Here is a 24,471-nt window from a genome sequence, read left to right on the forward strand (position 1 = left end):
TGAAATTTATGAAGCTGACTTTGCAGTTCAGTGGATGTGGTTAGGGAGAGACTAGGGACTGAGTTCCCAGCAAAAAGATTATTTCAGTAGGTTGGGCAAAATGACTAGGCTCTAAAGAGGTAGTAGAGATGCTAAGGGATAGAGTCAGTGGACATAACGGACAGTTGTATGTAAGGTTGAACCTGAGGAGGATTGCTAGGCTTCTGCCTTGGACATCCGGGTGGCTCCAAGTAACATTAACCAGAACTGGGAAAAGAGGCCAAAGGACAGGTTTTGTGCGGAAAGTGATGAAAATGGACATAGCAGAAAAAAACATTTTTTTTCTTCTTCTTCAAAGTAGTAAGATCACTGCTGATACTGTTTCATGTGGTGTGCATGCTCAGTCACTAAGTTGTGTCCAACTCTTCACAACTCCATGCACTGTATCCTGCCAGGCTCCTCTGTCCCTGGGATTTTCCAGGCAAGAATACTGGAGTGGGTTACCATTTCCTTTTCCAGGGAGTCTTCCTGACCCAGGGATCAAACCCAAGTCTCCTGGGTCTCCTGCTTTGGCGGGTGGGTTCATTACCACTGAGCCACCTGGGAAGCCTGTGTTCCATTCTGTACTCAAGATCGACTCGGCTGAGATTGAATTTCCATCTCAGCTAAAAATACTTAAAAAAAAAAAAAAGAATTAACTGTGTTACCTCTTACAGAGACCCTGGGCTAAATAAAGCTTTTGACCTGCAGCAGAAAACAGGCAATTCCAAGGAAAGAATCTTTTTCTAAAAGTGTCTGCTTTTTATTTCTTAGCACCAACGTGGGAGGGAGGAATTACGGTTTGTATGATGGTGCAAAGAGAAATTGGCAGCACTATTTACTTCAGTTTTGAGCTTGCCAAAGCTTTTAAGCTGTGGCGGAGGCTGGCGTCACCAAAGGTCTGTGAACACGAAGAGTAGGGGCTGCCCAGCGCTGGCTGTTAGCCACGCACAGTGGTACCAGCAGAGCTGTCCACTTGAAAAGGATCTGTTTCTCACATGCTTTGCCAGAAGTATGTGGCATTTGCAAGAATCCCTAGAAACAAGGAAACTAGAATTCAGGACTGATAAATTAAGGACTTCTGTGTTTTATAGTAATACACATTCAGGTGCATCGAGATGTGTCATTTGTTAAAAGATCAAATTCAATGACAAGGGCTGCCCACATTCTCATCCTTCGTATTCACATTGCTATATGAGAGCCAAGTCTTCAAATTCTACACATACCAATGACTGAAATGCCCGAGCCCCTCCCTAGGTGAAAATTTTTGCTTTTCCATCGATTCATAGCTTTGAGTTTTGAAAAGAGTCTTCAAAGAAAATGTTGACCTGTGTTTGTTTTTTTTTTTTTCCCTTCTTTTGCCTAGCCTTCCACCACTGAACAAAAAAGGTGGGGGGACAAAAACAAACCTTAAAATTAAAACATATGTGTAAAATACTGCTAAATGTTATCTGTTTAAAGCATTGATTTCCAGAATTTTTTGAAAGCAAATGACATTTTCACTTAAAAAAAAAGGGAAAGATATCATATAGTCTCTGAATATAGTCCTTGTATTACTCAGGGTTCCTTAGAGAAACAGAACCAATAGCTTGTGTGTCTATATCTGTCTATCTAATCTGTCTAATCTATCTTTTGGGATTTATTTTAAGGAGTTGGCTTAAGCCATTGTGAGGGCTGGTGATGGAAGAGTCCAAAATGTGCAGGTAGGCTAGCCGAGAGGATACTCAGAGAAGAGTTAATTCCATGGTGCTCTACTGCAGAATTCCTTCTTCCTTAGGGGAGGTCAATTTTTTCTGTTCAGGCTTTCAGTTGATTGGATAAAGCCCACCTATATACACCTTGGAGGGTAACCCATTTTACTCAGTCTACTGATTTAACTGTTAGTCTCAAGTAAAAAATACTTCCCCAGAAACATGTAGAACAGTATTTGACCAAATATTCGGGTTAGCCACATCAACACATAAAATTAACTATCACAGTTCTCTAAACTGAACAGATTTAACAAGATGAATGATGAATTGAATTTTATTTTTCTCTTTCTCTGTGGTGGTGAATCTTTTTCGTGACTGTACTGGTCCATTGACCAGTGCTTGGGAATACTAATAGTACCAAGAGTGCACTTATGTAGTTGGAGTGTTTCAACTTAACCACACCTATGGCTGGCATCATGGACCGGCATCCTGGGCAGTCGGTCATACAGGGCTTCCTGCTTAGAAGGAACCCTATGCTTGCAATTTCTTTGCTTGTCATCTTGAAATTCTTCATTTTTGAACAAGGGGCCCACATTTTAATTTTTTAAATTATGTATGTATTTGGCCATGTCTTCGTTGCTGTGTGCGAGCTTTCTCTAGTTGTGGCAAGCGGGGCTACTCCGTGTTGCCGTATTTGGGCTTCTCATTGTGCTGACTTCTCTTGCTGCAGACCACAGGCTCTGGGCACACAGGCTTCAGTAGTTGTGGCTCACGGGCATAGTTGCCCCGTGGCATCTCCCCAGACCATCGAACCTGTGTCCTCTGCATTGGCAGGTGGATTCCCATCCACTATACTACCAGGGAAGTCCGCCCACATTTTACTTCTGCACTGCCAAATTATGTAGTGGACCCTGTCCACACTCTTAGAAGTTAGATATATGTACTTATTCAGCAAATAGTCACTTCTGTATGCCAGTCCTGGAGGTGGGGACTGGGGTGTTCACAGTGAGCCTAAGCAGAAGGACAACTGGTTGTTCAGGTGTGCTCAAGAAGTGGGAAAATGTATGACGTTCCTGAGAAGCAGTCAGAGCGAATAGAAGTACATAGGGTAGACCAACTACATTTCTATAAAACTCACATTATTTTTATTGTTCCAACAGGTGGAAGAATCATCTCCACAAGTGTCTTCTAAGCTTCGGAATTTGAGACTAAATAGTTTAACCCCCAGGCAACTTTTCAAATCCGCTAAATAATCAAGAAACTTAGTTTTAGTTCAGATTGCTCAAAATAATTTTCTGTTTTTCCCATTCAATACAAAATGAAATCATGGCTTCAAAGGATTAAGACAAAAGAGGACGGTTTGTTAACAAGTTCTATTTTAAGGTATTTGTATTAGCAGCAGTTTTAAATTTATTCATCAAAGAAAATCTTAATGATATTGACATCTGTCATCAGGAGAACTTGTAGCACTGGTCATATTTGAGGGGAAAATATGTTATATATGTATTTTTAAAAACTCTGAACTTTCCTATTCATTTGCTCAATTGTGTCTGACTCTTTGCGGCCCCATGGACTATATATCTTGCTAGGCTCTTCTGCCCATGGAATTTTAAAAGTGTTTTGAAATTGTTTTATTTTTAGAATAATGCCTTATTAACTTCCATCATCATTGTGGGTGATCTTTGCTAATGGGTTGAAGCAATGGTAAATATAAATTAATTCCATCTCTTAAATTATTAACACATATTCTAGGGTATTTTGTGTACTGTAAACTGGTTATACCTCTCAAGGTTGCCACTTGCTCCATCACTGCTGCCTGGGTCTCCTAGGTACATTTTCCTGGAAATTCCTTCTGAGCAGGAATTTCATTGTTTTTGTTTAATTTAAGATATAATGTGCATCATGTTGGTTTAATACTTCTATATTGCAATATTACCACTGTAGCATTAACATGTCTATCATGTCACACAATTATCATTTCTTATTGTTTTAAAAATTTTCCACTTTGAAAATATTTTTTCTCTCAGAGTGATTCAATTTTTTTTTTGAGAGTTTTCTATATTTCCCTTCTCCAATGGAATTATACAATATATGGTCCCTTGTTACTGACTTCTTTGACTTAGAATAATGTTTTCAGACTTCATCCACATTGTAACTATATCCTTTGTGTATGAAGGAAAAACTGGTGGTGTGTCTTGATGTCGTATTTCCAGGTGAGACCATGCTGGTCTGAGCTGATATTGTGAGATCAGGAACCTTGGCTGAATTTTTGCAAGTGGCTCTAGTAGCGCTGCTAATAAGCCTTCTTGCTTTTAGTAGTGCAGTGAGGCAAATCCCTTCATTTCTTTTTATTACCAAATATTCCATTGCTTGGATATGGTACATTGAATTTATCCATTCATTAGTGGATGGATATTTGGGTTGTTTCCTCTATTTGGCTGTCATAAATAATGCTGTGTACAAGTTTTTGTACAGTATATATGTTCATTTCTTTTAAGTATATACCTTGGTGTGGAATCGCTGGGTCACATGGTAACTCTGTTTAGCTTTTTGAGGAACTGCTAGACTTTTTCGAAGTAGCTGTACCATTGTCTGTTGACACCAGCAGGGTGTGAGGGTTCCAGTTTCTTCATTCTCTCCAACATTCATTATTACCTGACTTTTTAATACTACTTTTTTATCTACTAGGAGCCATCCTAGTAGATATGGAGTGACATATCATTATGGTTTTGATTTGCATTTTTCTTATGACTAATGATGTGGATCATCTTTTCATGTGCTTACTGGCCATGTGTATGTCTTTTTCAGGGATGTCTGTTCAGATCCTTTGTCCACTTACAGTTTTGGGTTATTTTCCTTTTCTTTTTATTATCTAGTATGAGTTCTTTATATATTCTATATACCAGTATCTTATTAGAAACATTATTTGCAAAATTTCCCCCATTTTGTAGATCTTATTTTCACTTTATGGTATCCTTTGAAACACAGTTTTTAACTGTGGTAATGTCTAATGTATGTATTTTTGTTGTTATTATTATTTGTGCTTTTGGTGCTATACCTGAGAAACCATTGCTTATCCTTTATGAAGACTTCTGTTTTTTCATCTAAGAGTTAAATAGTTCTAGGTCTTAACATTTAACTCTGATTCATTTTGAGTTAATTTTTTTTTTGTATGGTGGAGTAAGAGCCCACCATTAAAAAAAATGTGTCTCCTGTAAAAGTCTTTTTTTAATCCGTTTTGTCTGATACAAGTATTGCTACTCTTGACTGTTTCTTCGTTTTTCCATTTGGATGGCATGTCTTTTCCCACCCTCTCACTTCCAGTCTGTATGTGACTTTTGATCTAAAGTGAGTCTCTTGTAGGCAGCACATGTACAGGTCTTGTTTTTGTAACCATTCGGGCAGTCTGTGTCTTCTGATGGAGCATTTAGTCCCCTTACACTTAAGAAAAGTGTTGATGTGTATGTTTTGTTACTCTTCTGTTGGTTGTTTCAGATTTGTTTTAGTAGGTCTCTATTTTCTCCTTGTTTTCTTATGACTTGATCATTATTTTTAGTGTTATTTTGGACTGCCTTTTCTTTTTGTGTGTGTATATCTAGTATCGATTTTTGGTTTGCTGTTACCATAAGATTTTCATATAGCAGTCTGTATATAATTGTGATTGTTTTAGGTGTTGCATTTGTACTCTCCTCTCCTCATGATTACTGTTTTTGATACCATATTTTACATCTGATTGTTTTTTGTGTCCTTCAACTGCTTGTTATAGATACGGGTGATATTACTGTTTTTATCTTTTAATATCTCTACTAGTTTTGTGTGTGGATAATTACCTACCATTACTGTATATTTGCCTTTACTGATAAATTGTTTCCTTCCATAATTTTCTTGTTTCTGGTTGTGGCCTTTTCTGCCTAGAGAAGTTCTATTAACATTTGTAGTGAAGCTAGTTTTGTTGGGGCTGAATTTTTTTAGCTTTTGCTTGTCTGTGAAGTTTTTCATTTGTCCATCAAATCTCAATGAAAACCTTGCTGGGTAGGGTATTCTTGGTTGTAGCTTCTTCCCTTTTATCACTTTACATATATTGTACCACTCCCTTCCAGTCTGCAGTTTCTGCTGAAAAAATCAGCTTACAGGCTTATGGGAATTCCCCTGTATATTATTTGTTGCTTTTCCCTTCCTGCTTTTAGTATTCACTCTATAATTTTTGGCATTTTTGATTACAATGTGTCTTGGCGGATTTGGTTCTCTTTGGGTTAATCCTGAATGAAGCTTTGTGTTTCCTGGATACGGGTTGACTATTTCCTTCCCCAGGTTAGGAAGATTTTCAGCTTTTATCTCTTCAAATATTTTCTTAGGTCCTTTCTCTCTTCTTCTTCTGGCACCCCTATAATGCAAATATTAATGTGTTTAATGTTGTCCCAGAGGTGTCTTAAACTGTCCTTGTTTTTTTTTCTTTTTTCTGGACAGCGGCAGTGACCACTACTGTCTTCCAGCTCACTGATACACTCTTCTGTGTCATTTAGCCTATCATTGATTCTTTGTAGTGTGTGTGATCCTGGTGTTTGTGAGATTTTGCATGTGCCCTTTGAGAGTGACGTCTCTATTTCCCAGTCCTGTGAAGCTTCTGCAGTTCCAGCCTTGTTGTTTAGCCGCTAAGTCGTGTCTGACTTTTGCGACTCCATGGACTGTAGCCTGCCAGGCTCTTCTGTTCATGGGATTTCCAAGGCAAGAATACTGGAATGGGTTGCCATTTCCTTCCCCAGGGGATCTTTCTGACTCAGGGATTGAAACCGTGTCTCTTGAATAGGCAGGCGGATTCTTTACCGCTGCCACCAGGGAAGCCCTCAGTACCGGTCTGCTGGCCTTCAAAGCCAAATGCTCTGGGGGCTTGTCTTCCCAGTGCTGGAGCCCTGGGCTGGGGAGCCTTATGTGGGGGATCAGAACTCTTTCTTGTGGGAGAACCTCTGCGTTATAATTATTCTCCAGTTCATGGGTCCCCCACCAGGGGGATGTGTGATTTGATTAGATTGCTGATCCTCTCCTCCTTTCTTGTTATGGTCCCTTCTGATCTTTTCTGGTAGGTTCTAGTCTTTTTCGTCAGTGGTGGTTCTGCAGATCGTTGGAACTTTGGTGCTTGTGAGAGAAGGTGAGTGCAGGGTCTTTTACTCTGCCATCTTCCACACCTACTCTGGTACTTTCATTAAATTTATTCCTATTTTATTTTTGATCCTATGAGACTATAATTATTTTCTTAGTTTTGTTCATTAATACTATATAGAAATTCAGTTGATTTTTATATATTGATCTTGTATCTTGCAACCTTGCTAAACTCATTTATTTGAATAGGTTTTTTTAGCAGATTCCTTAAGATTTTGGTATATACAAGATTCTATCATCTGCAAGTAGAGTTTGCTTTACTTCCTTTCCAATTTAGTTGCCTTTTGTTTCATTTCCTGGTTATGCTGCCCTGGCTAGAACCTCTGGTACCCTGTTAAGAAGAAGTGGCAAGAAAGGACATCCTGACTTGTTCCTGTGAATTTACAAAGCCTGCTAGGCAATTTGCAAAAACGAAAATGTTAAGACTATACGGTATAGTTTTCTTTTTTTTAATATGTAAATTTTAATCATGCTAATAGTTTTTGAAAATATATTTTATGGAATACATACAGTGTTCTCAGGGGGTAGATATGATCCTTAAGTTAGACTCAAGATCAAGCTTTTCCACCTAATATAAATGTTATCATTAGTCTTAGAGGTGTTCCTGTTTGCCAGCTCTTTCAGCATTTTTACATATGTGTCACACCTCTCCTCATGAAAGTATTGGAATGTAGATATGACCTTCAGTATCACAGGTGGGAAGACTGACTCAAGAAAGTAAATTTCATACCCCCAGTGAGTATCAGAGCTGGAATTCAAACCCAGATCAAATATCAAAACCATAGCTCTTCTCTTCCATGCTGCTTTTCAAGTTTATGGCAAAATCTTCCTCCTTTAGAAAATTATGCAACCATTAGTATTGTGTAGGGCTCAGTATAGAACACTAAAATATATCCAAAGCACCAAAAAAAAAGGTCATTTTTTTTTTTTTTTGGCTTTTTAAAATCACTGTTTATTCCATTTGGTAGAGGGTTTTTTATTCCCATACAAATATTTGCAACAATTTTGAATTCCCCAAAACCATACATAGACGATAAATACCATGCTATTAAAGTATTAAATTTGTACAAAAATACTTTACAGTTTAATACTTGTTTGTTACAAATAAAAATACATATTTAAGTGACTCATGATCTTTTTCTTAACATGATTCTGCTTTATACTTTCTTGCCCTGGCGGTTCTGAAATATGATTGAAATAATATATTTCTTTGCACAGAAACGAAAGGTGAACTTTTTCCTTAAACAAAGGACACAGTGTTCAGATGCTTTACCTAAGCAGTTGTTTTAATTATTGACCAAAATAAAGATGTTTGGAAAATAATTTTTCAGTATGGAGATTCTACAATCAATATACAGATCTATTTTTTTTTTAATATTCACCAAATAACAGTTATTAGTGTAACTATTCAAAATATCTGAACAAATGAAAACAGTTGCTGACAGACATTAAAAGCAACTGTTACAGTTTATTGCTTTGGGGGATGGTAATAATTGGCAATGCATTTTGTGAAAATGTATTTACAATTTCAGTCAGCGGCATATGGCTCAGAACAAAAGACAGTCCAGAGTCATTTACGCACATGTGCTGTACACCCCTCAGTGTAACCAGTTTTCAAAACATGTCAAGCAGTATGAGTTTGATTTGCCTATCCTTAAGATAAACCTCATTTTAATAGACTCTTCATTCTCCCTTAAATTCTTAGTCTTGAATTTTAAAAATAAGATAATTTAACTAATTCTCAGTGTTACTAAACACCCTAATTCATTACCAGAGAGTTTTCAGCTATTAAAAAATGTGTCCTTAAAAAAAAAAACAAAAACAAAAAAACAGGTCACAAGACATATCCTGTTTGATAATTTGTTGCATAGGGAATAGCATACATCTTAGTTAAAATCATTCCTATACTTGGGCAAAACATTTACCACCACCTATTATGGTCTCCTACGTGCACCGTTGCTGAAACGTTGTAAGATAATTTTATACCTGTACCCCTCCCATAGCAGAAGTCCCAGCAGTTCACCAGACTAGTTCTAGCAGAGCCAGCTTTATGAAAAGCCTTGTCAGTTAAATTCTTACATGAATAACTTCGTAGTAAGAAACTGATTTCAAAGTGAATTAAGTAAATTATTTTCAAACAGACATTTCTCTTTTTAAAAAGGAACAGGAAGATGGACTTGTGGAAAAATGTCCTCTGATGTTAACTGTAGAGAGGGGTGGCCTGTTTTTCTTTTTCTCTACCATTGGGTTTGGCAGGGGCTTGTCTGTCATATACCATAGTGATCACCAACAAAGAAACCTCTTCAACTTGAAAAGGGAAGTGAACATGAGCCATGAGAGATTTAAAAGACCCCTGTGCTTGCAGTTAATGCCACGTGATTATCTGTGCTTCAGATGTCACAGAAATCTTAAAGGGATTGTTTTTTTTTTTTTTAGCACCATGTAGATATTGTCTTTTGTCCCGCTTTATAAAAAGCGTTGCTATAGTGTATTAGTGGGTTCTCGTATCTCCAAATTACCACCGTGGCTCGGCTGTTGGAAAAAAGCACTGTTCTGTTCACTCCATTCTCCTCCTGGTAGAGTGTGTTCTAAGGACTTCTGTGAAGCCAGGGGGTTTCTACTAATAACCAGGTCCAGCTTATTACCAGATTCTGCTATGAGGGGTACAACAAGGCAGCAGTCAAAGTCTCTTGTTCGGACGTGATTAACCTGAAATGGCAAGAAGCGCCGTGGTGAATTACTGTTATAATTCCCAAAACCCAGAGTAACATTTCCGATATAATAAGCACTCTACAGAGTCTATCCCAGCCCTGAGCACACTATAAGATGGGTATACGCTTACTTATTCTCTGCTACTAAATTGTGAGGCCCTTGATAGCAGGGAACAGGGACACATCTCACATCCCCAAGCTGAGGAAACAGCCTTACTCATGGCAGGTGCTCCAAAGTGCTGACTGTCATCCCCGATATACAGATGAGGAAAGTGAGGCACATAATGGTTAAGAGAAGTGCCTAAGACCAGCAGTTGGTAAGTGGTCCAGAGAGGATATTGGTGAGTGGTCTAGCAAAGATGTGATCTCAGGCAGTCTGGCTGATTCGGAAGTTTGTGCTGTGTTGTTTTTTTTTTTTTCTTTCTTTTTTAAAATTTTTGGCCAGACCCTGCAGCATGTGGGATCTTAGCTCCCAGACCAGGCGCTGAACCCATGCTCCCTGCATTGGAAGGCAGAGTCCTAACCAGCGGACTGCTGGGGAGGTCCCCCAGAATTCGTGCTCTTGATGATACCGAACTGCCTCTCTCAGTAGTTGTCATGGTCCCTCCCCCTTCTGAGCTTGTACATGTGCTCATCTTCTTTCATGTTTCCTCATTCTTCCCACCCCCCACCCCAAGTTTAAAAAATCATCTCCACGCTGCTTCCATTCCTTTTCATTCTCTCTCCCATCTTCTCAGTTTGGGACCTGACCATTCTATTGTATTGTTGTTGTTTAGTTGCTAACTCGTGTCTGACTCTCTTGTGACCCCATGGACTGTAGCCTGCCAGGCTCCTCTGTCCATGGGATTTCCCAGGTAAGAATACTGGGGTGGCTTGCCATTTCCTTCTCCAGGGGATCTTCCCGACCCAGGGATTGAACCTGTGTCTCCTGCATTGGCAGGCAGATTCTTTACCGCTGAGCAACCAGGGAAGCCTTATATTGTATAAATGACCCCAGCTGTTCAACATAGGAATGGTGTTTTGAGTTCTCATCCCCTTTAGCCACTCTGGACACCTACTCATCCTTAAAACTCCTTCCTGGGCTCTGATGATACCACTTTGCTCTGACCTTCATACCATTTTAACCACTCACTTTCAGTCCTTCCCTGCCTTTCCTTCATCCTATCCTTTAAATTTTGTTTTCCTTAGAATTCTATCTTTAGTTCTCTTTCTTACTAGAAATCCACCTTAGGCAACTTTATCAAAATCCATGTGTTCAGTATCCCCAATCTTTAGTTTTGGCTCTAACATCTCTCTTAAGCAACAAATGCAAACTATAAGCTGCCTTTCAGACTGCTCCACCAGGATGCACAGAGGGCATTAAAGGCCCAGGTCTGGTACAAGTGTCTGACCCTTCCCTCCTGGTCTCCTTTCCTGTGACCCTCCCCTTCTTCCCCCTACAGCAGTTCACCTATGACATAACTGTATTGTCTTTCTGAATTATGAAATATGTCATTCTGCTTAAGAAATTAATATACCTCCGAATAAAGTCTTAAGAGCTTGGCATTCAATGTCCTTCACAATTCTGAGTCCAGTCTGCTTTTATAGCCTCATCTTCCACAAAAGTAGGTATATCTCTAATTTACAGAGGTCAAATCATTTGTCCATCGTTATTTACTCAACAAATACTGGAGTATCTATGGAAAACCAAAGTGTTCCATAGTCTTAGGACAAGTCTAATTGTTATATTGCCATGGTAAAAAGATCATCAGAATTGGTTTTAAAACTGTCTAATGAATCAGTGTAAACTTGCTTTGGTGAACATGTGTCTAAAAGCCAACCATCAGAGCAGCCTCATGCTTTGAAAGTCAGCTATTTAGGGAAAAACTCATTCTATTTAAATACATATTCAAGACTGATGGCAACCCTTCTCCTGTTCCTGCAAAATGCTCTTCCTGAAAACTGGACATAAGATCCAGGAATTTGCTTTCCTCAGTTAAACCAAACCTGATCATGATATTACTCCATTAAGTAAATAAGGTTCAGCTTTTGGATTTTAGATAATGTGTGAGATGAGATATCAAACACTGCAAAATGGGAAATGGGAGAATGAGGTACTAGCATGGCAGTCCACCCCAGTTTTCTTGCCTGGAGGATCCCATGGACAGAGGAGCCTGGTGGGCTGCAGTCCACAGCTTGCAAAGAGACTGGCATGACTGACATGAAGCAGCAGCACGCACACATGCCTGTTCTCAAAAAGTCTAGAATCTGCTGGGGAATGTACTCAGGGAAACACGCTGTTTCAGTAACTGGTAAATTCTACTAAGGGGAAAAGTGTCTATCCTCTCTAGGAGGGCCTCTGATCTGGTCTTGAGGCAGAGGACGATGTGTGAGCACTGGTCAAATAAGACTTTAAAGAGTTAGATAAAATTTCATCTGAGGTCTTACCTGTAAGAGCCTGTCGTAGGGCTTTAGGCCACCAAGATCTCCTGGCCCAGCTGGGCGAATATTTTTGACATAGACTCCTTTCTCCAGCAAGCCATCTGCTACACTGAATCCGAAGTCCTCCATATCAGAGCCCTTGTACAGGGTCACCTGTAAGGTGAGAGAATGTGAGGGGGGTTTGGTATGTAGGTAGGTTGAGGGCTTTTGCCTGTGAAACTTTTTGACGAACCATCTTTTCAAACTAATTTCAGTAACATAATAGATTTGTAATAGATTAGGCAGCTCCCCCCAGTCTTGGCGCTAGTGGTAAAGAATCCACCTGCCAATGCAGGAGACTTGGGTTCAATCCCTGGGTCAGGAAGGTCCCTGGAGGAGGAAATGGCAACCCACTCTATTGCCTGGAAAACCGCATGGACAGAGGAGCCTGGCGGGCTACAGTCCACGGGGTCCCAAAGCAGCAGCCATGACTGAGCATAGCGCACACACACACCCCCAATCATGAAGATTTTTCTATTCTTCAAGAACATCCTAGGAATTTCCAAAGTCCACTCAACTGGAAAATGAGGAGACGTGCTGGAGAAGGGTTTTTTTTTTTTTAAACTTGCAATCATCAGGTGTATACAGGTGAGAATTTCCCAGAGGCATGTTCATGTCTCTGTTCTGGAGCACCCCCAGGTGTTGGGAGAAGCCAGGGTTAGCCCTTTGCAGCTGGATATTAGGACTAAGCCAAAGACCTTTCCTTCCTGCTCACCATGCCTGGCGCTGTGCTGGGTACAGTGCTCAGCATATTCTCTGCCTCTAAGCAAGAGCCAGGAAGCCCATCATTGTATTTTCTCTGGTATTCTAATCAGTGCTTCAGTACTGTAGGCAAAAAATATTGTGAAAGGAAGAGAGGCCAAGATGGCAGAGTAGAAAGACCCTGAGCTCACCTCCTCTCATGAGCACACCAAAATCACACCTATTTGGGGACCAACCATCGACGAAAAAGACTAGAACCTACCAGGAAATACCTACAACTAAAGGCAAAGAAGGAACCACAATGAGATGAGTGGGGGGGTAGGGTGGACTGGTGATATAATCAAATTCCATCCCCTCCCTGGGTGGGCAACCCACAAACTGACGAATAATTATACTGCAGAGGTTCTCACTCTACAGGAGTGAGCATTCTGAGCCTCACAGTCTGGCTCCCCAGCCCAAGGTTCAGGCATCAGAAGGATAATCCCCCAGAGCATTTGGCTTTGAAATCCAGTGGGGCTTAATTAACTGCAGGAGCCCCACAGGATTGGGGGGAACATAGACGTCACACTCATGCACACAAAAATCTCATGCCCACCAACGGTGCACACAAAATCTCATGCATGCCAAGACCCAGGACAAAAGCATCCATTTGACAGAAGGCTAAGCCAGACCTGCCTTCTGGTCTTGGAAAGTCTCCTGGAGAGGCAGGAGCTTGGCTCACCCTGAGTACATAGACGTGGATGGCAGACATAACTGGGGAACATTCAGCCACATGAACACTCCTGCGGCTGCCATATTGGATCATTAGCACCAAGACCTGGCCTCACCCACAGACTATAGGCTCCAGTGCTGGGACAAGTGCATGCGTGGTCACTCAGTCATGTCCGACTCTGCAACCTGATGGACTGTAGCTGCCAGGTTCCTCTGTCCATGGGATTTTCCAGGCAAGAACACTGGACTGGGTTGCCATTTCCTCCTCCAGATCGTCCCGATCCAGGGATCGAACCCACGTCTCCTGTGTCTTGCATTGGCAGGTGGATTCCTTACCACTAGTGCCACCTGGGAAGTCCCCAGACTGGGATGCTTCAGGGCAAACAATGACCTGGGCAGGGACACAGCCCTGCCCATTAGCAGGAAGGCTGCCTAACTTCTTAAGCCCCACAGCCATCTCTGGACTCACCCCAAGACAGGGCCTTTCCCACTGGAGAGCCAAGACCCAGGTCCACTCACCAGTGGGCAGGCTTAAGACTTTCTCTTCAGGAAGCCTGCATAAGCCTTCAGATCAGCCTCACCCATCAGGGGACAGACACTGGAAGCCCAAAAACTATGATCCCACAATGCAAGCTGGACCCTACCCTGGTGCCAGCTGAGCCCTGGCCCTGCCCACTAGCAGGCCAATGCACCCTTCTGGATACCACAAACTTCATACCCAACTGTATTGGGAAACTCCCTACCCTCCCTCTGACTCCCCAAATTACTGATCTGAAATGAGCTCTGAGACTCCTGGGCCTTGCAGCCAGACCCTGGGAACCAGCTCTGCCTGCTAGTAGTCCAGCGCTAACCCCAGGATCTGACTTCACCTGTCAGTAGGTGGGCAACAGCCCCAGAGTCTTTGGGACCCTGTGTCTGCCCACCATGAGCCAGCACCACCTCCAAGGCCTCCCAGGGATGCACAGTCAACCAACTGGTAACCTGGCCCCACTAAACAGTACTAGCAGCATCTACACAGGGCAGAGCATGTCAACCAACCAAGCCTCCTCGCTGCCTGCATAATCAGCCCACCACAAAGGAGGACCCTTGCAGCCCTCTTCGGGGGAAGCCCTAGAGCATTTAGCTTCAGTGATGGAAGGGTAGTACACGACTGGGACGCATAGGATGTCTCCTACAGAGGGCCACTTGTCCAAGGTTGAGAAATATAACTAATCTGCAATAGACATAAAAATACAAACAGCAACTGAGACAAAATGAGATGGCAGAAGATTGTGTTCTAGACCAAGGAATAAAATTCCAGGAGAAGAGCTAAATGAAGTGGAGAAAGATGATCTATCTGAGAAAGAGTTCAGAGTAATGATCTTAAAGATGATCAAAGAGCTTGGGAGCAGAATAGATGCACAGAGTGAGAAGTTAGAAGTTTTAAATAAACAATTAGAAAATATAAAGAACAACCCAGCAGATGAAGTATACAATAGCTAGAATGACAAATACACTAGAAAGAATTAATAACAGACATTTAAAGAATAGTTAACACCTATTCTTTTGAAACTATTCCAAAAAGTTACAGAGGAAGAAACAATTCCAAACACATTCTGTAAGGCCACCATCACCCTGATACCAAAACCAGACAAAGATATCACAAAAAAAGAAAAATACAGGCTGATATCACTGGTGAACATAGATGCAAAAAATTATCAACAAAATATTGGCAAACCAACTCAATACACTAAAAGGATCATACACCATGATCAAGTGGGATTTATCCCAGGGATGGAAGGATTTTTCAGTATCCACAAATCAGTGTGACATATTACATTAACAAAGGATAAAAAGCATATGATTATCTCAGCAGGCACAGAAAACACTTTTGATAGAAATTCAACATTCAAAGAAAAAAATCTTAAAAAGAAATAAAAAAATTCAACATCCATTTATGATTTTAAAAGTCTTCAGAAAATGGGCATAGATGGACCCTACCTCAACATAATAAAAGCAATATATGACAAACCCATGGCTAACACCATATTCAATAGTGAAAAGCTAACAGCATTCCCTCTAAGATCAGGAACAAGCAAGGATGCCTACTCTTGCCACTTTTATTCAACATAGTCTTGGAAGTCCTAGCGATCAGAGAAGAAAAACAAAAGGAATCCCAATTGTAAAGGAAAAAGTAAAACTCACTGCACATAACATGATATTATACATAGAAAAATCCTAAAAATGACATTAGAAAAGAACTAGAGCGCATCAATGACTTTGATAAAATTGCAGGATTCAAAATCAACATACAGAAATCTGTTTTATTTCTGTACACTAACAATGAACTATCAGAAAGAGATATTAAGGAAACAGTCCCGTTTACCATCACATCAAAAAGGAATAAAACATCTAGGAATAAACTTACCCATGGAGGAAAAAACCTGTACTCTGAAAAGTACAAGATACTGATCAAAGAAATTGATGAGGACACAAATAGATGAAAAGATATACCATGTTCTTGGCTTGGAGGAATCAATACTGTGAAAATGACGACAGCACCCAAGGCAATCTACCGATTTAATATGATTCCTATCAAATTACCAATGGCATTTTTCACAGAACTAGAAGAAAAAAATTTTTAATTTGTATGGAAACACAAAAGACCAAAAATAGTTAAAACAAGCTTGGGAGGAAAACACAGGCAAAACACTCTCTGACATAAATCACAGCAGGATCCTCTATGACCCACCTCCCAGAGTAATGGAAATAAAAGCAAAAATAAACAAATGGGACCTAATTAAACTTAAAAGCTTTTGCACAACGAAGGAAACTATAAGCAAGGTGAAAAGACAGCCTTCAGAATGGGAGAAAATAATAGCAAATGAAGCAACTGACAAAGAATTAATCTCAAAAATATACAAGCAGCTCATGCAGCTCAATTCCAGAAAAATAAACAACCCAATAAAAAAATGGGCCAAAGAACTAAACAGACATTTTTCCAAAGAAGACATAGAGATGGCTAACAAACACATGAAAAGATGTTCAACATCACTCATTATCAGAGAAATGCAAATCTAAATCATAATGAAGTACCATCTCACACCAGTCAGAATGGCTGCAATCAAAAAGTCTACAAACAATAAATACTGGAGAGGGTGTGGAGAAAAGGGAACCCTCTTACACTGTTGGTGGGAATGCAAACTAGTACAGCCACTATGGAGAACAGTGTGGAGATTCCTTAAAAACCTGGAAATAGAACTGCCATATGACCCAGCAATACCACTTCTGGGCATACACACCGAGGAAACCAAAATTGAAAGAGACATGTGTACCCCAATATCCATCACAGCACTGTTTATAATAGCCAGGACATGGAAGCAACCTAGATGCCCATCAGCAGATGAATGGATAAGGAAGCTGTGGTACATATACACCATGGAATATTACTCAGCTATTAAAAAGAATACATTTGAATCAGTTCTAATGAGGTGGATGAAACTGGAGCCTATTATACAGAGTGAAGTAAGTCAGAAAGAAAAACACCAATACAGTATACTAACGCATATATATGGAATTTAGAAAGATGGTAACGATGACCCTTATATGCGAGACAGCAAAAGACACATAGATGTAAAGAACAGTCTTTTGGACTCTGTGGGAGAAGGCGAGGGTGGGATGATTTGAGAGGGTAGCATTGAAACGTGTATATTATCATATGTGAAGCAGATCGCGGGTCCAGGTTTGATGCATGAGACAGGGTGCTCAGGGCTGGTGCACTGGGATGACCCTTGGGGATGGGATGGGGAGGGAGGTTGGAAGGGGGTTCTGGATGGGGAACACATGTGCACCCATGGCTGATTCATGTCAATGTATGGCAAAAACCACTACAATATTGTAAAGTAATTAGCCTCCAATTAAAATTTAAAAAAAAAAAAAAAAGCCTGGGAAAGAAGAATGGAATTGGAGGAATCATGCTCCCTGGCTTCAGACTATACTATCAAAACAGTATAGTACTGGCACAAAAACAGACAGATATATCAATGGAACAGGATAGAGGGCCCCAAGATAAACCCATGCCCTTATGGTAATCTGTGACAAAGGAGGCCAGAGAGTACAATGGAGAAAAGACCGTCTCTTCAATAAGTGGTGCTGGGAACAGAATGAAATTAGAACATTTTCTAACACCATATACAAAAACAAACTTAAAATTAATTAAAGGCCTAAATGTAAGACTGGATACTATAAAACTCCTAGAGGAAAACAGGCAGAACATGCTTTGATATATAAATCACAGCAATATTTTTTTTTTTGGCTCTGTCTCTTAGAGCAGAAACAAAAGCAAAAATAAATAGAACATAATTAAAGCGAAACCATAAACAAAATGAGAAGAAAACCTATAGGAGAAAATATTTGCAAACAATGCAACCAACAAGAGATTAATTTCCAAAACATATATACAGCTTATAGAGCTCAATATCAGAAAGAAACAACCCAATCAAAAAACAGGCAGAAAACCTAAACAGACATTTCCCCAAAGACAATATACAGATGGCCTACAGGCACATGAAAAGAAGTTTAATATTGCTTATTTTTTATAGAAATGCAAATTGAAGCTACAATGAGGTATTGCCTTACACCAGTCAGAATGGCCATGATCAAAAAGTCTGCAAATAACAAAAGCTGGAAAACACTATGGAGTTTCCTCAGAAAACTAAAAACTGAATTACCATATGATCCTGCAATCCTACTCCTAGGCAGGTATCTGGACAAAGCTATAAATCGAAAAGATACACGCACCCCAGAGTTCACAGGAGCACTAGAAGAGCCAAGACATGGGAGCAATCTCAATGTCTGTTGAAAGATGAATGGATAAAGAAGTGGCACATATATACAATGGAATATCACTCAGCCATTAAAATGAATGAAATAATGCCATTTGTAGCAATATGGATGGACCTAGAGATTATCATATTAAGTGAAGTAAGTCAGACAGAAAAAAACAAATACCATGTGATAGCACTTACAAGTGGAATCTAAAAAAACTGATACAAATGAACTTATTTGCAAAACAGATAAGACTCACAGACATAGAAAACAAACATGGTTACCAAAGGGGAAGTCACAGTAAGAAGAGGTGATAAGTTAGGATTTGGGGATTAACAGATGCATACTACTGTATATAAAATAGATCAACAACAAGGACCTATTTTATAGCACAGAAATTATATTCAATATTTTATAATAACCTATAATGGAAAAGAATCTGAAGGAGAATATATATATACATATAACTGAATCACCTGGCTGTACACTTAAAACATTGTCGATGAACTACAGTTCATTTTTTAAAGACGTCTTAGAAGACCTAAAAGACCTCCTTTAAGGAACACCCTCCCCTGGGGTCCGGCTTGAGGAGCTTCCTCACTCCCAGTCCTGGGTTTGGTTTAGCAATTCCAGCCATTCACCCTTCTCAGCTATGGGCCTCAGCCTGTTCTCTGCATTAAGGCCCGTGCCACCAGCTGAAGTTTTCCCCAACCCCCAGGCCCCTTCTGACCACCCACAAGAGACAGTCTGAGGTTTACACGTTCATCAAACATGAACTGAGTCTTTCCATGTTCTGAGCACGGTTCCAAGTGCTGAGAAACAGCGGTGAGGGGTGGGGGGGAGGTTCTTGAGAGAAGAGGCTGCCTTCCTGCGGGAAACGCGTTCGTGTGTAATGTCCACTGAGACCCACCGTGGTGGACCCAGCCAACGTGCTCAGCGAGTCACACTCATTTCACAATGTGACTGCTTTTTCAGTAAGCTTTGCTACACTGCCTCTGCAACAAGCAGTGCACATATCAAGCGATGATTGGGGTTTGCTCTTTAACTCTGATTAAAATGGCCTGGAGGAGGAAATGGCAACCCACTCCAGGATTCTTGTCCGAAAAATTTTATGAACAGAACAGTCAGGCGGGCTACAGTCCATGGGATTGCAAAGAATTGGGCACGCCTGAGCGACTGAGCACATTTTAAAATGTATATTTCTTTGAACACACATCATACCCGAAACACATTCTTGCAAAGGAGTAAAACAATTTAGAGCTATATAGGGCAAAATGTGAAGATTGATACTCTCCAGGCAGGAGAGTATTATTTGTCTATACCCACTTATTTCACTTCAGAGAGGTATGGAAGGCTGAAGGCAACACAAAGTGGTCACTTGTGGATTTTTATGTCACTGGGCAGAGAACTAAAATATCAAGCTGGTTGTGTCAAGTCTAATTATCATGCAGCCGTGGTGGTTTGTGCCATGTTGGAGGTGAGGAAATTCAAGCTCACCCACAGTCACAGGGGTCTGAATAGTGGTAGCACGTCTGTCTGATTCCAGTCACTTAACTATTATATTCTAATGCCACTCAAGTGCCTTATTTCATAGATTCTAAGATGTACTGTTTTTTTTTTTTCTGTTTTTTTTTTTTCATCATGTTTTCAGTTCTCTGAAATCAGGCTGTGTTTTATAGGCAGGGGTACCTTAGGTCCTATGAAATAGGGTATAGCAACATCTCACCCCACCTGCCTATTTCCCACAATACACTAAAAGGAAAGGGGCCAGAATTTTGTTACATCTTTGCTTTATGAGGGAAAAAACCAGCCCTGTCTTGCCAGTTAAAGGGTGATTGGTCCTGAACAGATGCATCGCCATCTCTCAGAATGGTGTGAAAATGCAGAGTCTTGAACCCCGCTCTGAACTGCCATCTGCCAAGTTCTGAGCGCACTGAAATTTGCTCTCCATGGTACTTCACACACCAGAGGGGCCAGTACGTGTTCTGAAAAGGAAATGAGGGGACTAATACGACTTCATTTAAAATTGTGTTTCTTACCCATCTTGCAGGATTGTTAGGGTCAAGTCAGACATCATCACTGGACGGTAAACTCACGATGACTGTGCTTTGTTTATTGTTATATCTTTTTTTCACTGCTACAGCCTTAGTCCTTCAAACGGTACCTAGCACATCGTAAGGTCCACCTGGACCTTACGACCTTACAATGTGTTAGATGGGTAAGAAACACAATTTTAAATGAAGCAGTGTATGTGAAGATTTAAGACCTGAAATAACCTGATAAATGTGGAAGGATCACTTTCGTGGCACTCACTTACACAATCAGAAAGTCCTACCTGACTAAAGAAGAGCTGCGTGAGTGTTAGCAAAATCCAGTCCCCACATTAGACACGTACCTTAATGATGCATGCGTGCTCAGTTGCCAAGTCGTGTCCTGACTCTTGTGACCCCATGGACTATAGCCCACGAGGCTCCTCTGTCTGTGGGATTACCCAGGCGCGAATAAAGGAGTGGGTCAGATGACCCATGGGGAGAAGTTAAATTGCATGAATGAGAGAACATCCCCTCACCCCAAAGCAGAAGTCATCGGGAGGGAAGGATATATCTTTTTTGGTAACCTGGGCTCAGATGTGGGAGATGTTCACCCCCCAAGTTCCTTGAGCGGGGCAAGGATCCTTGTTTTGTTCATGATATATCCGAAACTCCTTAAATGGTACCTGCTACCTTGTAGAGCTAGTATTTTGTTGAATAGATGAAGTGACCGGTTCTGACATGCCATGTGGTTGAGTTTGGAAACTAGTCAGCACTGGCCACGTTGTGCTGTGTGTGTGATAAGAGAGGGATTTAATTCTGAGGGTCAGGCCACGCCCTGCCTCCATGGCCCCAGGGCCATGCCGGAAATGAGCAAGGCTAAAAGCTGCAGTGGCGCTGGGACTGGGCAGGACAAAGCTCCACAGTGACATCATGTGGCCAGGGGAGGGAGAGCACCTGTGACGTTGGAGCCAGGTCTGTCTGCTCTCCCTGTGAGCCCAGGAGGCCCCACTCGTGTACCAGGCGTAGGGTGGGATGTGTGTGCTAAGTCGCTTCAGTCGTATCTGACTCTTTGCACCCTCATGGACCGTAGCCCACCAGGCTCCTCCGACCATGGGATTCTCCAGGCAAGAATAGTGGAGTGGGTTGCCATGCCCCCCCTCCAGTGGATCTTCCCCATCCAGGGATTGAACCTGCATCTCTTACGTCTCCTGTGTTGGCAGGTGGGTTTTTTACCATGAGCATGATCTGGGAAGCTCCATGGTGGAATGTAGGGTCCTCCAATTTGAGATGCAGGACTTCTTGCTAATAAGGCTGTGGGACTTGAGCAAGTAGATTAAAAAGCAAACTGGATGCTACTTTTTCTACCAAGTTTGTGGGGTTTGTACAGTTTGTACAAGAAAGGCAAAATGAATGCCAGTTCTTTCATTTTTAAAATAGGGAATTAGTGGACGAAATATTTTCTGTGGTGTCCCAAGGAGGTTTATTCCAGTGGGGAGGGGAATGACCTTTTAAAAGTACATTATCAATATGAATCTATGGATCTTTTTATATATAATGTGTTACAACCAACTGCAACATTCTTTTGCGAGCTCAAGTTTCCTCATTTTTGGCCAAGTGGAGTCCTTCATGTTGATGTTGTGTTGACATCATGATATGACCCACTTGCTCTGATAACTTCTCTGCTTTTTGGCACAAGACCACAGACTAATAGAAGCAACAGTTAGAACACCAGACATAGAACAACAGGCTGATTCCAAATTGGGAAAGGAGTATGTCAAGGCTGTATACTGTGACCCTGCTTATTTAACTTACATGCAGAGTACATCATGCGAAATGCTGGCTGGCTGAAGCACAAGCTGGTATCAAGATTGCCAGGAGAAATACCAATAATCTCAGATATGCAGATGACACCACCCTTATGGCAGAAAGCGAAGAAGAACTAAAGGGCCTCTTGATGAAGGTTAAAAGAGGAGAATGAAAAAGGTGACGTAAAACTCAACATTCAAAAAACGAAGATCATGGTATCCGATCCCATCACTTCATGACAAATGGATGAGGAAACAATGGAAACAGTGACAGACTTTATTTTGGGGGGCTCCAAAATCACTACAGATGGTGACTGCACCCATGAAATTAAAAGACACTTGCTCCTTGGAAGAAAAGCTATGACAAACCTAGACAGATATTTAAAAGCAGAGACATTATTTTGTCGACAAAGGTTTGTACAGTCAGAGCTATGGTTTTTCTAGTAGTCATGTATGGATGTGAGAGTTGGACCATAAAGAAAGCTGAGTGCTGAAGAATTGATGCTTTTGAACTGTGTTGTTGGAGAAGACTCTTGAGAGTTCCTTGGATTGCAACGAGGTCAAACCAGTCAATCCTAGAATAAATAAGTCCTGAATATTCACTGGAAGGACTGATGCCGAAGCTGAAACTCCAATACTTCAGCCACGTGATGTGAAGAACTGACTCACTGGAAAAGACCCTGATGCTGGGAAAGATTGAGGGCAGAAGGAGAAGGGGATGACAGAGGATGAGATGGTTGGATGGCATCACCGACTCAATGGACATGGAGTCCATTGAGTTTGAGCAAACTCAAACAATGGAGTCTGAGTAAGCTCTGGGAGTTGGTGATGGACAGGGAAGCCTGGTGTGCTGCAGTCCATGGGGTCACAAAGAGTCAGACACGACTGAATGACTGAACTGAACCGATCATAGACTCGAGCTTCCCTGGTGGCTCAGCCATAAAGAATCCACCTGCAATGCAGGAGACGGGGGTTCAATCCCTTGGTAGGGAAGATCCCCTGGAGGAGGACATGGCAACCCACTCCACAGTATTCCTGCCTGGAGAATCCCACAAAAGAGCCTGGTGGGCTACAGTCCATGGGGTCGCAAAGAGTCAGATACAACAGAAGCAAGTGAGCACACACGCACCTCATAGACTCACCATGGATATTTCCTGCCTTGAGTGGGGGAAACACTTCAGGTTTATTTCTAGTCCCCTTCTTTTCATCCTCATGTCTTTCATCGAAGGTAGGAAGGGGAGGAATAGGGGGAGATGGGTGAGGAGGAGGGGGGGGAGCTGACAAACAGCTAATATGCTTGGTGACAGTATTATTTGTGGGCCTCTGTTTACTAGTGTAAGAAATGTCTCCACCCAAGGTCCCAGCTTTTGCACCCCTCTTTGGCTCTGTCTCTGGGATCTTTTGTCCTTCTGCTCTCTTTCCACTTTTGTTCCGAGTCATGTTCTCTCCATTGACAAGTATGGGAGATGGGGGCACATCTTAATTATCTCTGTTGCATTAGTAATTAAGTATAGGCTTGGAGAGCAAGTCCTATGGACCCTCTGGCTGGTTGCTAAGTGGGTTGGCGTTTTCTCTGCAAGCCTAGCCACACTCTTCAGTCATATCTGACTATGAGAGTCACAAAGCTTATGTTTGCAATGGACATTAGGAAGCCAACTTCTGTCTAAGCTCTGAGACATGTTTCTCAACACAGTGAACTGGAATCCCTGCAAGGGGGAACACTGGGTGCACACTAGAATAACAGTAAAATTCTTCATTGCTCAACTGGCCTGTGATTCTCGGGTGTTTGCTCCGCAGTACCGAACCCAGAAGGGGCAAAAGGGTGAGTGTCACTAAACACTGCCAACACCAGGCAGTGGGGATACACTAACCACCACAGCGGAGATGGATGTTGACTAGTGCTAGGTTAGCACATTAGCTCATTAACTGTAAAGTCACGGTTGCTGGCTAAGAGGCTTGGCTCTCCTGAACCTTAGACTTGATGTATCTCTATGGCAAACCCCTCAGGATGAGAGACTAATATATGGTTTAAATCTGAAAGTAATCAGTTTCTCTAGAAAGATTTCCTAAGGTTAGAGCAGACTGAATTTTAATAGCCAGTTCTATGATTCTCTTGGAAGTAGCAAACAACAAAATGAAGCTTTAAAATGATATGGAGGTAAGACGCCAGGAATCAATAATTCACACAAATAGGACACACAGCTGGCTGGCCTCAAAATCAGCTGCAATAAATTGTGCCATGTGGCTGCTGCTGTCCTGCTTAGCTGGAGACGGGTAGTGGTTACTTCTGATGTATCTGCTGTCCAAAATTAATTCTAAGGATTCCACGGTTTAAGTTGCATTTCCCGCCCCCCAGAGATGAACCCCTTAACCAGGC

General features: G+C 41.4%; 2 protein-coding genes across 7 annotated transcripts in view; one reads left to right on the top strand and one right to left on the bottom strand.

Annotated features, from left to right (window-relative positions):
* HELB (DNA helicase B) overlaps nt 1–6,471 on the top strand; it is a 43,709-nt gene extending 37,238 nt beyond the window's left edge. Inside the window, 2 exon segments of the mRNA XM_043446764.1 lie at nt 2,870–2,950; nt 2,952–6,471. Coding sequence (XP_043302699.1) covers nt 2,870–2,950; nt 2,952–2,975 — 105 coding nt within the window. The 3' untranslated portion in view covers nt 2,976–6,471.
* A 1,359-nt stretch (nt 6,472–7,830) lies between these two features.
* Nucleotides 7,831–24,471, bottom strand: part of GRIP1 (glutamate receptor interacting protein 1) — a 718,721-nt gene continuing 702,080 nt past the window's right edge. For all 6 annotated transcript variants that reach the window (XM_043446768.1, XM_043446765.1, XM_043446770.1 and 3 more), the window contains 2 exons: nt 12,005–12,151; nt 7,831–9,575 (listed from right to left, as the gene is read on the bottom strand). In XM_043446768.1, the coding sequence (XP_043302703.1) occupies nt 9,348–9,575; nt 12,005–12,151 (375 nt within the window). In that variant the 3' untranslated portion in view covers nt 7,831–9,347. The remainder of the gene's footprint in view (nt 9,576–12,004; nt 12,152–24,471) is intronic.

This window comes from Cervus canadensis, chromosome 25 (genome assembly GCF_019320065.1).
Source record: "Cervus canadensis isolate Bull #8, Minnesota chromosome 25, ASM1932006v1, whole genome shotgun sequence".
Lineage (NCBI taxonomy): Eukaryota > Metazoa > Chordata > Mammalia > Artiodactyla > Cervidae > Cervus > Cervus canadensis.